The sequence below is a fragment of the Pagrus pagrus genome (genome assembly GCF_965226575.1).
Source record: "Pagrus pagrus genome assembly, chromosome: 11".
Lineage (NCBI taxonomy): Eukaryota > Metazoa > Chordata > Actinopteri > Spariformes > Sparidae > Pagrus > Pagrus pagrus.
In genome coordinates, this window is record NC_140195.1 from 19,978,689 (window position 1) to 19,995,502 (window position 16,814).

Below are 16,814 nucleotides of genomic sequence, written 5' to 3' on the forward strand. Positions count from 1 at the left end.
AGTGCACCTTTAAATAACATTTTAAAGGTATACATTAAACAAAAAAAATATTAATTTCATTAAATGTCCAGGTTTTGTCGGCCATCATCAAGTTTATTATAATCTCCTGCTGCTAGAGGACAATGTTCACCATTTTTCACCACTGTCACCATTGTAAATTGTCCTGTTGTAACATGGACGGTTCAGAAGATAAAGATACTCAAAGACACAATGTCACACACTTAGTATCAGATATTATCATATAGTTGAATCAACTTGAATCTTTCTGTCAAAAAACTGAATTTTCTGCATTTCATTAAGATACAAGATTGGATGCATTGGATACAACAAACGTACGTACGTGACATTTTGTCAACCCCCTTTATTTAGTTTCTAGGTAAAATTACAACACGTGCCATTTAAAAGAGGCTATACAAAGTTAAATGTAGTGCCACAATAGAATAACCAGTTGTTTCAGCCAGTGTAGGTGAGATGTATTGTAGATGAGAATTTAAAACAGATTTTTCCACTAATTGCTTATTTGATTTGTTTAATGTTTATTCATACCTGGACAAGTATATGCCACACGCCGCAGCTTTAATAGCCTAAGGTAATTTAGAATACCTGTCCCCAGATAGGCCTTTAAAATACATAAAACATAAGAGATGCACAAGAGATGGTACAAAACAATAAACAACAATAAATACTTAAAAAAAGTTAATGCTGATACAGAAATGTAACAGTATCTTAAACTATTAAAACTTCTGCTGTTCTTCCATGTTCAGGCCATCTGAGCCAGCTGAGCCATCAGCAGCAGCAACAACACCGGCTGCCTCTGGGACACTTCCAGGTGAGACGCATGCTCACTGCAGACGACATCCAGGACGACTTCGACTGGGACTCCATCGTCTAAATTGAGCCGGCAGTGGAAGAGACGGGTGAAGAGAGAGAAAGACTGAAAATGACAGAGAGAGACACATATGATACCAGGTGAGGTATGGAACTGGCCAACCCGCTCCTTTCACCTGTGTGATAAAAAATACAGAAGACAATCCAACTAAAAACAAAAACGGAAAGTCATTTTTCTGATCTTGCTGGCCTTTTTTTTCTGCTACAAGTGGATGGTGAGTCAAAAGACAATCATAAAAAATGAGACTTACACGGGATTGGACCAAGCCAACACATCGTCCAAAGCAAAAAGGACGTCTGAAGTTCTCTGAAGTGTCTCATGTTTTGTCCCCCCGCAGTGCCAACAGGGTTACAAGTCGCCAAAGTGTTGTCAAATCGTCTGTGAATTGTTTAAATCTTTTGTGTTTCCTGCTACAACTTGTGCGTCTGCAAAGTCTCAGCACCTGTGGCTGTAATGAATAGAAAGCTTGTTTTCACTAAACTCATTGCAAAGAAAATCAACGTCTTTCCCACGCATTCAGCAGGTCTCACTATTTCATCCTCTTTTCTAATTCTTTGTTCACTCTAATACTGGGCATCACTGCAGTACTACGGTTAGAAGAAGGATTTTTGGAGGAGAAAATAATGATGGCTGTAGCTGTTCAACTTGAATCAGTAACGGTTGAGTGGAGCACCACCTGCTGGTTACGACAGGCACCATATAGCTTCCATTGCCTACATTCTATGCATCACAATGGCTGCATCCAAATGTCCAGACTTCACTGATCTTGCAAACTTGCAGACTTTGCGGGCGCATTCCCAGAAAGTCTGTGAGTGCTGAGGGCTATCCAAACCCACAATTCCTCCAGTCCACAGAGACCCTCAAGTGGACATTCTGCAGGCTTCTAGAGAGTCTGCTCGGGGTGCAGACTTCACCGAATTTAGGCCCTGTCCACACATATACAGGTATTTCTTTGACCTTAGCTTCTGCTATGCGTTTTGGCCTTCTGTAAACACTCAAATGGCGTTTCAGGTCACAAAAAACAAACCTTTTGAGAAACTCCTCCCAGAGTGAAGATATTCAGAAACTCAGATTTCAGTGTTTATGTCTTGACGGACAGAAATTTTTGGAAACAATGACGCAGACACCAACGTTCGTTTTCGAATTGGGCATTATTGGTGTATCTAGCCTTCTGCTGGAAGGAGTGTTATGACATATGATATTGGAGTATTTGAGTTTGTTTGTTGTCTTTATTTAGAAAGAAACAAACGGAGAATGAAAATACAGTCACGGAAAAGAGATAACAATGGCTGCTTACAATTTACTGTAAAGAGCAGGATTCTGTAATGAGCAGTCATGTTTCACTGCCTCATTCACAGTATTTTCTGTAACTAAATGACCAACTACGAGGTATATCATTTGCTCCCTGTTTCCACCCGCACAAGCATGCTGAGATCACGTAGAGATCACTTCTTTTTTAATACCCCGTTTTCAAAAACTACCTATGTACGTTTGGACGAGGCCTCAATTACCTACAATTCATTTGAATATGGACGTGACATAGTTTTTCCAATTGCTGACTTAAAAACTTTATTACAAAGGTAAATAATAATAAATAATCAATAATATGTAGGACAGACATAATACTCAACCATGTCATGATGCAGAAACATGTAGACGTATAGGCTATAGAGGTTATCAAAATGCATTTCATTATTGTTTTTTGTTTTTTTTTGGCATGTCTATCAGCACCCAAGTCCTCGCAAACTTCACGCAATGACAGTGAACGCATCACTCTATGCACGACCTTGTGAGAGTCCAGAGGGCGGACATTTGGATTCAGCCAATCTGTTCTTTCTTTATCTTTGTTCTTCTTTATTTTATCATTTAAAAAGTCGTTATTGTGTGTGTGGAATAGTGCATAGTGCCATGTTCTCAGGGTGTTACATTCACATACCATGTCAGACCAACATAAAGCCATTAACATGTCCGTGTGTGAGGTTACTGCGTGTCATACGGTGCTCAGTGTTCACCTCCTGTTGGCGAACAGCGAGCCTCCTGGTTACTGTGCTCCAAATCTTCATCTGTCAAGTTTATAAGCTATCTGATATAAAATACTGTGGCATAAGCTTCTCAGTAGCTCCAACTACAGCCACTAATTACAATAAAATTGAGACGTTGGCTAGACTTCGACTCAACAATAATACATAGTTTCCCGAGGTATGATTCCGTTTTTCAAGGTTTTATAGTTTTGGGAAGGTGCTTATCGATTATGACGATGCAGCGAAGGTCAGACGTTATTTCAAGATGCCTCATTTGGGAGATGACGAGCAGTTTTTGCACAGCACCAAACTTGATAGCATCTTAGCGAGTGAGAGAAATAAAAGAAAAAAGTGAACCTTCAATTTCTTTGTTTTATAAAGACATTTAAAAAATAATAAATCAGCAGCAAAGGAACAAAGACTAAAACAAAGGTTTTAAATGCTCAATTTTTTTTTTACTGTGATGTTTAATTTTGTCTGTGTGTACAAGTGTGTGTAGTCTCTGATTTCCTTTTAGCATACAGCTCCTTACAGCTCAAAAAATACTCATAAGAAACAAGTAACTTGTTGGTATTAAAGTGAAATATGGGGCCTTAAACTGCTCTTTGGTTCGGAAGATCTCAGTGGTTGTTCAAATGGTCAATACAAGGTCTCATAATGAAAAAAAAAAAAGAAAAATACTCTTTATTATTGCCATTAAATGCTGTATAACAGTGACCAGCATATATAACTTGTATGTTTTGTGTGTTGTCGTCCTTGTAAATACAAGTATGTTACTCCTACGTTTGCCCTTGAAAAACACGGACTGGTGAGAAGAAAACAGAAAAATGGAGAGAAAGTATTTTGTTATTCGTCCTTCAGGAGACACAGTATGTACATACCTTCAGTATATTGTAAATAAGTGATGAAAAAAAAATTGGCATTGGCGTTTGGTGTGTCATAAATAATCTGTGTATGGCGGTTCAACGGTTCAAATCTGTTTCAGTGTTTATTAAAATGTCATTGATCATTTTTACTGAGCTAACCTCGCTTCTGCTGTCGTTATTTCAACAGCTGTGGGAATGAATTAATGCTCTTAGAAACAAATTAAAGATGAAGCAGGACAATGTCTGTGCTTTACATGACTCTTTTGGAGGAGAATTAAAAGCAGACTTTTTCAAGGTAAAGGGGCACTGTGTAGTTTTGGACAAGAAATTCATACTAAGAATGTTTAGATTTACATTATTGACGAGGAAATAAGACTAACACGGAAATATGTATTATTTCCATAACTGACAAGCTGTTCTCAGAGGAAAATAAGGTCCCCAGAACACTGTTTCAAGCTAGAAAGGTGGCAGGGTCCGCCAAATATAAACAACAACAACAACAACAACAACAACACAAAAAACAGTATGAAACTGTGTTGTCCTTTAAGGTCAGTTTGTTTATTCAGTCATGAAAACAAAGAGTTTGTTCATGTAGTTTGTTTAAAAAAGATCTTTCTCTTCTGATTAAAATGTATTCCACAAAGCTTCACAGTGTCAAAGACTAAAACAACAGGGAAAAGACTTAATTTTGTGGTCATTGAGAAACGTTTTCCTCCTTGGCTTCGTGCTGTTTTTGACCCTCGCAGGGTGTTGTCCAACAGGTGTCAGCCTAGTGCCAAGCAACAGTTTGTTTGCCCTCCATCGCATGTATACTCAGCAGACCACCCATGCTCGCCTGTGTGAAAGTCACACAATGTTCTAACTGTATTTACAGCTCCTTTTCATAGGGAAAACCTGTTTAAAAAAGCAACTCTCTCTTTTGCTACCGTGTGTCAGCAGCAGATGCACACTGCCACTTCTTTTCTGTGCGCGATTGATTATTCAGGAGATCAATACAGATGCACTGCGGATGCTTGTGTCACTCACTGTTTGCTTAAGATGGTGAGAGGTAGCAAGTAGTGTAGCTGTGTCCTATTACAGACACTTTCTTGGCTCCTGACTGTGTGATTAAGGATTATTAGAGACAGCTCACAGCTCTGTTTACATCTCGCTCCATTCATTCAGAAAGCATTTCAAAAGTCTGTTGCTTTTGCTTTCTACTTGCATAAACTGACTTGTCATGCTGTATTTCGAGGAGTCTGTCTTGTCTTGATTAATAAGCTAACGGTTTGTTTCCAAGTGTGTGTGTGTTGCTGATATTGCAGGGTTTGCAAACAGGAGGGTTGGCTGTGCTCCAAGAGCAGAGCACGTCCTCCACGGGGCTGGACCACGAGGGCTGAAACCACCTTACTGCCCCAATCCAGACACCCTCCTCCCAACCCAACCTGCCCCCTTGCTCCTCAACCCGCCCAGCCCACCACCACCAGTACCAGCAGCACCCCTCCTCCACTCCCAGCTCCGTCACTCACACACTCTTTTCTCTCTCCTGCTGTGTGCCAGTCCCTCTCTCTCTCTCTCCCTCCACTTCCTCAAAGTGGCCAGAGCTCCTCTCTCCTCTCTTGTCCTCTTTACATCCCTCCACCACTCTTTGTCTCCCTCCTCCAGCTGTGAGAGTGAGGCTGCTTGTCTTCTCTTGCAGTTTTAAAGGATCTTTGGCCCAAACTTCTCCTGAAGACTTCATTTTCCTTCCTGACCTCTTTTTATCTTGGTCATTAACCCTTCCCCTCCGGAGAGGCCGGTCGGTGTGTGTCTGGCGTGTGCGCAGCAGCGTGTGTGAGGGCTCTGGTGTCGTGCTCTTTGCCCCGAAGGGAGTCCCCAAAGGTCGTGACTGAAGTGAAGGAGAGACGTTTTCACCACGATGAATGTTCAGCTGCTGCTCCTGTTGGCCCTGGCTGGCCCTTTCTGCGCCTTCACACATGCAAGTAAGTGAAGCCTCTGCTATCACCGTCCTGCTGTTAGCACACTGTGTCCCCTCACTCCCTCTGCGTCCATGTGCCCACACCACTCTTTGTCTGCTTTTAATCCCTGTTTGATTGAACTATAAATCTATGGAGGCTGCTTCCAGAAGGAAGGATAAACTCAACTTTAATGTGTGCCTCTTTTAACTAATGAATTAAATTATTGTGTTCAATTTTTCTCATATTTTCTTTTAACATTTTCACTCTTAAATCATCATTGAAAGCTGCCTCTGACAACTGCCATATGTTCCACTGTAACTGAGAATCCCCCTGACGGAAGAGCAAAACTTTGGTTGAAGGTGTTAATTTAACAAAGAGGGGGCGACTCAAATGGTTAGTCTGTGTTGATTTTAAGAAATCCGCCTCCCTCTGTCTCGCTATCTCATTTTTCCCTGCGAGCGCCGGACGAGAGGAAAAGTTTGATTTGCACACACACGAGAGAGAGAAATGTGATGTAATAGCAGGAGCTCTGCTGCCTCGTGTCTGTTAATTCTTGGCACTGGCAAAGAGAAGAAAGGAATATCCTTTGGACGGTTCCCAAAACAGTGCTCATACACAGGGAGGGATGGAGGGAGAGGAGGTGGGGGGGGGCGGCTGTAAACTGTAACATACACCGTGCACATTTAACTGAAAGCTTATCCTCTGTCTCCTCTCACTTTACTCCTGATCTTCTCATTTTCTCTCATGTTGCAACTTCTTTCTTCCTTTTTCCTCTGATTTTTCTCTCTGCATCCATTGCCTCTCTCCCTGTATGTATGTTTTCCCTCTCTTCTTTTCTTTCTACTTCCTTCCTTTGCCTTGACCAGCAGCCGTGTTTGCCCAAGAGGAAGCAAGCAGGCACGGTGGGCGTGTGGCTGAGGCCTGAGGGAACTGTAGGGCAGGGCAGGGCTGGTTTGCGTGTGAGTATTAATAGAGAGAGGCTCTATATTTAAGAGGGTCATATGGATGAGAGAGAGGAGCAAAGGACGGGAAGAGAGAGAACACCCGGTACGTGATGAGCTTTAAGAGGCGCCCCACCCTCTTTTCCCCGCATGTTGTTAGACCGTGCGGCGCGCCTCCCCTTGGCATTTACCCATCTTTGGTGGGGTATCAAGCTTTACCACTTGAACCACCCCTCCACCTTTCCCCCCCCGTCTCTTAACAGTCCTCCGCCTTTCTCCAACTCCCCTTCCCCTGCTCCAGCTTGATGGGTCTGGACCCCGGGGGACAGGCTTGGTGTAGACACGGGGGGGAGCAGAGAGGGGCTGGGACTATTCTTAAACAACAACCTTTACCGGTCGGAGACGACATGCCTGCACCATTTCCATGGAGGTTTACTCTAAAAAAGAGAGTCTGAACGATCTGAGCTCAGTGGTCTCAGTTTTGCAAAGCAGAGGTGAAACAAAGAAAAAAGCTTCACAAATGGGGTCTTTTAACTCCCTCGCGCCTGCTCACTTAACTAGCGAACCCCATGTATCCTGTAAAACCCTCCACCTCCTCCCTCACACCGCTGCCCCCACCTCCTCTGGTCTCCTCCTTAATGAGTTTTGTCTGCCTCTCTGGGCCTATAACATCGCCGTCACATCTGGCTGCTGAAGGGAGAGGTCAATGCCCTTTGTCCGTGCCCACTTCTAGACTCGAATGTTGCGCTCACGCTCCAAATATGAGACGCATGCCGGTAAAGAGCGTGACGAAAGGGGTACTTCTCACGTCAACTGTGTATCGTTTTGAGAAGAAGAAGAAGAAAAAAACGCTCAGTCATACTTTAAAAAATTTCCACAAGGAGAAAGAAACATCTGTTTATGGAAAGGAGCGTGAGGCCATTTTTGGCCAGCACCGAGCCCTGACGATTCAAGACTAGCAGGGCTTCAGGGTACGGCCCAGAACTCCCTGTGGAGTTTTTTTTTGTGTACGTATGTGTGTCTCCTCTGTGAGCACTGACACAAATGTCTCATATCTCTAGCACCTACGTGTGTTTCAGGGTGAGACATGGTGCAAGAGAAAGTAAGAAAAAAAAGTAGAGCTGCTGACTAAGGAACACTTACACAACTGGGCGGGTGTTTTATGATGTGGGAGTTGGATTTGAAGGTTAAGAGACATGATTAGAGATACATTAGGAGGCTCGTTTTATAAAAGTAGGTCAGGAGTGTTGCTTCTATTTGAAATTCAAGAGTGATGCCAGACAGTGGTTGCATTTCATGTCATCCCTGCCCTGATTCACTACATTTTAGGAATGTAATCAGACCTGTTAGGCCTAAGATTAAAGGCCCGCTTGTGCTCAGTCTGGACCAGTTACTGCCCCTGGCGTCCAGATGTTGCCTGTCCTCCTATCTAAGTTGGACCATGAGGGGAAAAAACGAGTCCCTGTACAAGTGTGGACGCTCATTGTGTTGCGTTGTGATAAGATGGGCTGAGAAAATTCCACTCTTGTCTCCTGCATAAAATCCCCCCACGTGCACTGCATGGCACGCCCCAGTATCTCCACAGCTGACTCCTACTGGCCGAGCGGAGGAGGCCACGCCGTGCGGCATCTCATCGCCACGCCGGGAAGATGGGCAGGGCGCCTATCTCTCTCAGCATTTCCCTCCTCCGGCGCTGCAAAAACATTCCTGGTCTCCAAAGGTGGACGCTCTCACACTCCCTCACACCGTCTGAACACGGACCCTCTCCCTCCCACACAGGACTGTGAATTAGTAGCTGGCTCACACACACAAACGGGGGGCCTCGGTGACAGCTGATTGTGATCGTAATGGATGGAGGCTGCTACTCCCTCCTTCCTGTCTCGCACTGTATATCGTTGTGTCCCTCCCTCACTCTTTCACTCTCTCTGGAGGTTTTATTTATGCCAGGCTGGACTGAAGCCCCACATGGGTGCCTCCACCTCTTTCTCCCAGCTTTTTGCTGTGTTCCTTTGCCCCTTTTAACTCTTTCTGCCTGCCTGCCGCTGTCCCTTCCTGTATATCTCCATCCCATCATTCAACCTTGTGTGAGGGAAAATTTCGAATCCAGTTTCATTCACAGTTAGAATTACAATGCTGTATTAGTATTTGAATGACTTTTCTTTGACAAACAGTGTCAACACCGTTTGTTTCCCACCTGTTGTGCTCTTATTGTGTCCTGGATGTCATCTTAAAGCTTCCCTCCACACATGTACATGTATAAAGGCACACATAAACTGAATTTGTTTTTGCAGGAAAAAAGTATAATCACCACATTAAAATACTTAAAATGGCACCTACTCCTTCTCCCTCATTAAAAATTTGAGTTTAACTGCTCGACACGAAATGTCTCCTACTTCACCGTAAGTGTTTTCTGAACTGGAGGCTTCAAGTTTCCACATCACACTTGTGTTTGCTGAATATTGGACCAGGCTTGGCTTCCAAGCTATTTGTGATGTCACATAGGCCCGCCTCTTAAAATCAGATTTGAAATGAGCACAGAGAACCCTCACACTTTCAGCGCTGAATGTGAAAACAGCGTTCTAGTGTCAAAGTCTGCACCTACATCATTCTACAAAGTGAAGCTCAAACATTCATCTGGAGAAACACGAAGAAAAACACACTTTTGACTGAGTGGGGCTTTAAGAGGAGCGGGGAAGTTTTCAGTGGCCGAGGCAGCCCTAGGTTTACATACATACACATACACGCACACACGAACACGTGAACACTTGCCGTATGAACTCATTGCCACTCGCTGACGCTTGTTAATTACCAGGATGATTTCAGGATGATTTCAGGCTGTTTCATGCGAGGAAGCATGTGTGGTCACAATGATGTAATCTTGGGTAAAATGACCTGGGTGCTCCGCTGAAAATGTGGAATAATAAGGACAGCGCCGCAGTTACGTAAACCTTTCTCAGTCTAGGATTGAAAGAATGAAAAAGAAAGAGGGACCGCTTCCAACTCTGCTGTGTTTTTACTTGCTGAGGTTTTTGCAGAGCTGAGGGTTTTTAACTTGTCGTCATCATGGGATGCACAAGTGTGTGCCCTGTACTCAAACCTCTTGTGTTGGTAGAAATCCTCACCAGCTTCAGGGGTCCTGTTTTGGATCTGACCCATGCGCTCAAACCCCCCTGAGGATTCATTTACAGACATGCTAACCACTGCACAGACACACTTCTTCTTGCTGTGAGCAAACCAGAGACCATGTTCACAGTGAAGCAGCAGAAGGGACACGGGGGCTGCTCCCTCAGAGCTCCCCTCCTGCCCTCCCTTTTCTGTCTCTCCAGGGATTCAGCCTTCTCAAAGGTTTCAGCGGCAACAAACCTCTCCTTAGGGAGTGGCAGGGTCATGGAGAGAAGGGACGGACGAGGAGTAGATTAAAAGGAAAGGAGAGGAGAGAGGATGTAGACCGCAACAGTCTCACTGTGTTACTCACTAATGCAGCTGTAATCGTGATCGTGAGCACAGTGGGGAGGAAATACTACTCTGAGCTAATTGTGGGAACTGTACACATAATGAACCAATTGTTAGAGGAGGTTGAGGGGGCGATTACACATAGCGTATGGCCATACTCTGTGAAGCACAGACCGTTTTATCATCGCTTACAGACGCTCCAAACAAACAGTCTGAGTTGCCTTTTGAAAATCCCCCCTCTTCTGTACCCTGTGGGAACAAATGTTTTGTTATATTTACCCCCGCCTGTTGCTAATGAACCCGCTAGCCAACACAGGACTAGGAATAACTACACCGGTTGTTAGACAAGTCCAGTCATTCTTCAGTGTTATTTTTACCCTTGTGAAGTATTCTCTATTATTTCAAGTATTTAGAACAACTCGAGAGAAAACGGGGAGGAAGAGAGCATGATGTCAGCCGCTAAGTTTAGAGACGCTTGTTTCTGGTCTCTAGAGTCAGAAAGTTTTGAGGGAGAAGCAGAAGAAGTGATTTCAGGCCAACATCTTGTCAGTGGAAAGTTAACTGCAGACCGTAATTTTAGTGCCACACTGAAATCTACCTCCTTAATTTCGAAGCAGCGCTGTCCAGGCTGAGCTTTTCAGTTGTGGCTGGGAGGATGATGGGAGGATGGAGCTTGGGTTATTGGAGGGAAATTATTAGGTTGAAGTCAGGCCGCTTCTTAGTCCAGACTTTGATGAAAGACACAAGGGTGAAAACATGTCTTTATACAGTCACTAAGTACAACACGAGAGCCTCCATTTTAGTCTTTTGAGCTCTGACAAAACTTGATTTGATTTTCAGCATTCAAATAAGATATTGCAGGATACTTATACATCTTTTTTAATCACGAAGATAGGTAAAAAAAAAAGTTAAAGATGTTTTCAAGATGCAATCTATGTCGGACATTTCCTCATCAAGCCTCCCTGAGAAGATTTAGTTCTCGAACGCACGATCGGGCATCGTCCTTGGCAGCCCCACCCTTCAAAGGCTGCACATGTTAAGTGTCTGAGGGTTAACAAGCCATCCCGTGCTCTCTTCACACGTCAGCTGGGAGTGAGGCAGAGGATGTGGCATACCAATACGCTAACGCAGACAGGATGGAGAAGGGGAGGGGTAGGGGTACATTTAATGAAGTCATGGGGCGTGGTGGCCATGCTTTTACGGTAGCCATGTTATAAGTATGAGAAAGAGGCAAGGTCATGTCATCACATCATTATGTCAGGGAGGGATCTAATTATTTACCATATTCATTTTGACCTTTATTGTATCCATACTTAACATTTTGTCCTGCTGCTGAACTTAACATAAATGAGGCAGAACAATGTAAAAGCACACTGTACTGGGTCAATATGAAAAATGATATAGGACTGGACAATCATTCAATATTCTTATTTATTGTCTCTATATCTAATCATATCTTAATAAAGATTACATATTGAGATCTAATTAAGTTCACAATTCACAATTGTCTTAATTAATTAAGGTTAAACTTGAACAAATTCAGGTGTATATCTGTATGTTTCTGTGTTGTAATGGCTGTGAAAACAAATCTACCTCAAGAACAATCAACTCTGAAGGTCACAGTGTCTGAAAACTGAAATGCACAATAGGTTTCATGGAAGGTTTTGTTCGAGGAAAATGCAAAATAGATTAACCATTAATTTGACTGCTTGCGCATGGTATCTTTTCTTTTGTAAAAATTATTTTGTAATAATGTGATATTATTTCTTCCATCACTGTGGAAGTGCCCTCTGAGTTGCCCTTCCAGTGGAGAAAACATGATAAAGTGCCCTCTCTTCGCTATAAATGTATCAGGACTGTCTGTGCGCTGGTGACTCCCTGCATACATGTGGTGCCCTTTCTACATTTTTTTGCCCCTGCCCCTCAAACATCCAGTCCACCACTGCCTTCTATAAAAAGCTTTGTTTGGGAAGACACAAACATTAAATTTTTGTTTTAAGTGTATTACAACCGTTACAGCATTATTTTATGTATTTTGGACATTTTAGAGCTTTAGAGCACTATATATAACCCAAAACATATGACAAAAACAATATACATGTATACAATGACAACAAAAAAATCCACAGCAACAGATAGTACTCCTACATTTACACCTGGATTTGAACCCATCTGTGACGTCTTATTTCTCTCCCCAGGCCCCACAACTCTCCCAGTTGTCACTGAGGTAGTAACAGCTGATACTACAGAGAACTTATCTCTTGTCAGTGGTCTTCCTGCAACCGAAGCAGCAGAAGTAGCCCAAGATCAAGTCACAACAGAAGCTACAACAGAAGCTACAACAGAAGCTACAACAGAAGCTGTAACTGCAAAAAAAGCTGCAGCAGAAGTTGTAACAGAACCTGCAACAGAGGCTGCAACAGAGGCGGCGCCTGCTGTAGTCCATACTGAGGAGCCTGTCGTAGAAACAGAAACGCCTGTTGCCTCTACGGCTGCAGCACCAGAACATCTTATCACCGAGGCTCCTGTCGTGGAGACCGCCGCCCCCCCTGAGGAAGCAGAGAAGGAGGACCCGCTTGTGGTGGCGACGTCACCCACCCAAAAAGAGGAAGACTGGCTCCACAATGAGGTTGAAGGTGAGGATTGTTTGAAGACAGGTGTTATTATTGACTGATATGAGGGGGTTTAAAAGTCACACACAGGCCTTAAATCTCTCCAAATATGACTGTTCTCCCTCTTTTGCCTTACACGTTATTCTCCCTTTCACAGATGTTATTGATCTTCTCATAGATAGATGTCATGTGATTCACTTACACATATAACATGAAGAGTGGCAAAATCAAAAGCTAAACATTGATTCACTCTCGTCTTTCTGTCCTACAGACGGCCTGTCATCTGGCCAGGTAGCCGGCATCGTGATTGGCGCTCTGTTGGCAGTTGTCATTCTCGTCGCCGTGGTGATTGCTGCCGTCAGGAGGATGGGCAAATACTCGTAAGTACCTCACCTCCAGCGGCTGAATCCACGTGAATACAGACAGTTAAAATAAATGTTGTGCAGTGAGTCATCACTCCTGGCTCCCTCTAAATATGGAGTGAAACAGCATGAGCTTTTAGTCATCACGGACACATCCTGTGATGAAATAACACAGGCAGTGATGTAATGGGTCCAGAGGAGAGAGAGTTGTTCTGTGTGATAAGATGACCTCGCATGCCCAACACAAACTGTGTTAGCATTTTGACCATAATTGGTCTCTGCTGTTAAACACATTTGAAAGTCGACCTATCTTCATGAGAGTAAAAGAGGTCCATTCAAGTGACAGTGTTCCCACGTCTCCCCTCTGAGAATACTGTCTTGAGCTGCATGTCTTGCTAATGATGAATGTTTCTTGTGTCACAGGTCTGCCAAGAACAAAAGACCAACCAAAAAAGAGAGCATTATGGTTTCTGTAAATGTCTATTTGATTCTTTCAGCTAATTGTTATAACCCTTTGCCCATCATGATCCTAATTCATGTAAAATGTGTAACAGATGTCTTTTCCCCCAAGAAAACACTCACATGAGTTTGATGCTTGTTGCTGCTTTTTCTTCTGACGCACAGTCTCATGGCCTGAGGGGGAAAAATTGGGCATTCATGGTGACAAGTGGCTCTATTTGGCCTTGAAATTGGCTTGTTTATTGACTCAGTGTCTGTCTATGTGGCCAGTGGTCATCAAGCAGGCTAGTTTTTATTTCAACAGAGGGGTTGTGTTTGTCAGAAGTGGAGCAGCAGCACAAAGTCCTCAACTTCTGTTTGTTTTCTAATTATCAGTCTTTCTATTTTGGTTTATTTGCCTATTTACAGTTTATTTCACAGTATATCATCTTAAAGGTCCTATTTTATGCTCATTTTCAGGATCATACTTTAACTTTAAGAGGAAAAAACACATAATTTTTCTCATGACCTAACTGTGGATTGAGCATTTTGATACTTTCACAGTATTTATAGAGCAACTGCAACCTGCTTTATAAGACAAACAAATACATGAAAATCTCACCTCCTACAGAATGGGACCTTTAAGATCTTTGCTGACTTAAGTTACGCTCTGAAAGGGGCAAAATTAGTCCGAAACTAATCTTGTCAACTCCCAAACAACATGCCTTTAAAAGAAAATGTCTCCATTTTTTAAGGTTTTGATAAACACGTCTCTTATATAACCCTTGTGTTGTTTCGTTTCTGTATATTTACCTATATTTTTAATCTTTTAATTGAATCTACAAACCAGCTTTTTTTCACCACCCATTTTGTTGGTGTCCATGTGCCCTTATTGTGGAGAAATTTAATTTACACAACGAAATGACACTACTTGACTTTTTGAACTACAAACTGACTCTTTCTTCTTCTTTTTTTTATCCCACAGCCCCTGAGGAAGAAGCAGGCCAAGCAGCAGGAGCGTGCAAAGTTCTGGAAATTCTGAACTACTGAGCCGTGACGCCATTTCCGATCATTAAACCAAGCACGACACCAGAACTAAACTAATCTAACCAGGACTCTGGACTGTTGCCAAAAAAACGAGAGGGGGAAGGGAGGCTTGTGTGTTTTTATGTATGTACTGTATGTATGTGAGACAAGAGGGGCTACATGAGCAAACATCCTCACCTCCCCCCCGCTACCTCCCTGACCTCCCCCACCCCCCATCCCTCCTGGAGCCGCTGATATAAAAGGCTCCGTCCTCCCCTACACCCTCGGAGAGAACAAAACAAGGTGACAGCAGGATGTCGCCGAGAATTTTCAGGCCTTTTCAAATGCATTTTGTTAGAAAAAAAAAAAGAAAAAGGGAGAAAGAACAGTAGGGGATTATCTGACATCTAGGGGTAAAATCTCTCCTTTAAAGAGTGGTTGAGATTTGCATGGATGTTTGAGAGGAAAATACTGACAAACCTAAAGGAAATTAAGCACACAAGGACGGTGGGAGCAGGAGAGACTGCTACAAATTCCACAGGATGTATATACAATGCAAGGGGACTACATAGTATACAGCTAATGACTTTCTCATATGTTGCATAGGCTAGCATTTGATATTATGGAATACACAGTACATACAAGCTATTGTTGTGGCTAACAGACCTTTAAAGCACCCCTGAGCACCAGTAAAAACCCTTTTTCTCACGTAGCCAGAATCCCACATGACATTTCGGCCAACTGTATGAAGCACCGTGTGCAGAAGTTGTTTTCGACATGACACTCGTGAGCTCTGAGGGGGCTAGCATGAGGCTAACGGGAAAGGAAAAAAAAAAAAAGGGCACCCTCATTTGCAAGAGTAACGTGACATTCTGCCCACTTTAACACTGACATATAAAAACCTAATACATATCTGTGAAATTTAGCAGAAGGGTTTGTGCCACTGTCTCTGGTATTCTCTAGGTAGTTAGGAGGATTTTAACTTTTGAAGTGCATTATTAATGTGAATTGACTGTACTTTTTAACTGCCACCCATTCCAAAAAAGAACAGCTTTGATGACTTCTGGCTCGTTCCTTATAAAGGCTTACACACAGCCAGCAGTTATTAGACATAGTGATAGCATTGTGTTGACAATGAATCCATAGTACTTCTGTTAATAGTTACCAGAACAAGCCATCCAGTCTTTAATTTGTGCTAACCCCAGATTGCGTGCACAGGACGACATTTTATAGTTGCACTTAGTTTTAGTGCACAGAGTTAGGCAGCAATGCCCCCTTTTTTTTGTTATTTTTTGCAACTGTAAGTGTGCTAAATGGGTGTACAAATAATGAAGTCTCAGCTTAGCTCCGCTTGCTTTACAAACTCGTTTAATACGTGCACTGAATGAGTGATGTAATGTTTAATGAATAGGCTTTAGACACTGCAAATGTTTGCAACGACATGTTTGTTTCCTCCCTTCTGCTTTGCCACATATTATCAGTCTTCTCGGTCTTTAATTTGTGCCATCTGATTTGTTTGAACCATTTTAATTTAATTGCAGTGTTTCTTGTTCATATTGTTTCAATAAAAAACTGAAAACACTCCGCAGAGTACGTCTCTCTCTTTCTCCCCTCTTTTGCCTTTTTGTGTGTGAGAGCATCCCTCTATACCTTTTTATAATGGCTGTTTATTCTCGGCAGACATTTCCTATTAATTAGATCACGTAGTTAACGTGGAAACGCCTAAAAGTCAACACATTCCTGAGTAGCACTGTATTAAGTCTTGAGTCAGGCCGAAATACTCGAGACCGTTAAAATCGCATGACACTTATTTTCTATTTCCAAGTGCAATCCACTCATCATTAACAAGCTTCCACGCGGGCAGCATCCAGTCCGTTCTGATTGGCTCATTCAAGTCACGCTTCAAATTTGAAAAAAAAACAACCCCTTTTCAGCAGGGAGACAAACAGCACCAAATATGGAGGAACATATGGCCTCGGACCGTTGAGTCGGTTGAGACCTCTGACAGTTAGGTGTGTTTTTTATGTCATGTTGTGGACTTTTTCATACAGTGCTGTTAAGCTGAGGCAAGGCTCCAACAGTAGGCTGCGAGTTGCACAGAGATGCTCTGTGTCTGGCTTCCTCTCCTCCGTGTGGTTTTAGGCACAGGCCCAACGCCCACCTCCCCAGCCTCTGCCCCACCGGCGAGCTTCATAACTCTCTTTAGCTCACTCTCGCGCCTCAGACTGCTGGGAACAATGGAGTCTTTTGAGAGGGGCAGATGGAGAGG

General features: G+C 43.1%; 2 protein-coding genes across 6 annotated transcripts in view; both read left to right on the top strand.

Annotated features, from left to right (window-relative positions):
* LOC311265849 (forkhead box protein J3-like) overlaps positions 1-3,934 on the top strand; it is a 68,652-nt gene extending 64,718 nt beyond the window's left edge. For all 5 annotated transcript variants that reach the window (XM_084367895.1, XM_084367897.1, XM_084367899.1 and 2 more), the window contains one exon: positions 765-3,934. In XM_084367895.1, the coding sequence (XP_084224021.1) occupies positions 765-892 (128 nt within the window). In that variant the 3' untranslated portion in view covers positions 893-3,934. The remainder of the gene's footprint in view (positions 1-764) is intronic.
* A 1,345-nt stretch (positions 3,935-5,279) lies between these two features.
* pdpn (podoplanin) lies at positions 5,280-16,127 on the top strand. Its single transcript, XM_084366262.1, has 4 exons — positions 5,280-5,737; positions 12,306-12,743; positions 12,991-13,099; positions 14,505-16,127. The coding sequence occupies exons 1-4, from the start codon at positions 5,674-5,676 to the stop codon at positions 14,509-14,511; spliced, it is 618 nt and encodes a 205-aa protein (XP_084222388.1). The 5' UTR covers positions 5,280-5,673; the 3' UTR covers positions 14,512-16,127.
* The last annotated feature ends 687 nt before the right edge of the window (positions 16,128-16,814 follow it).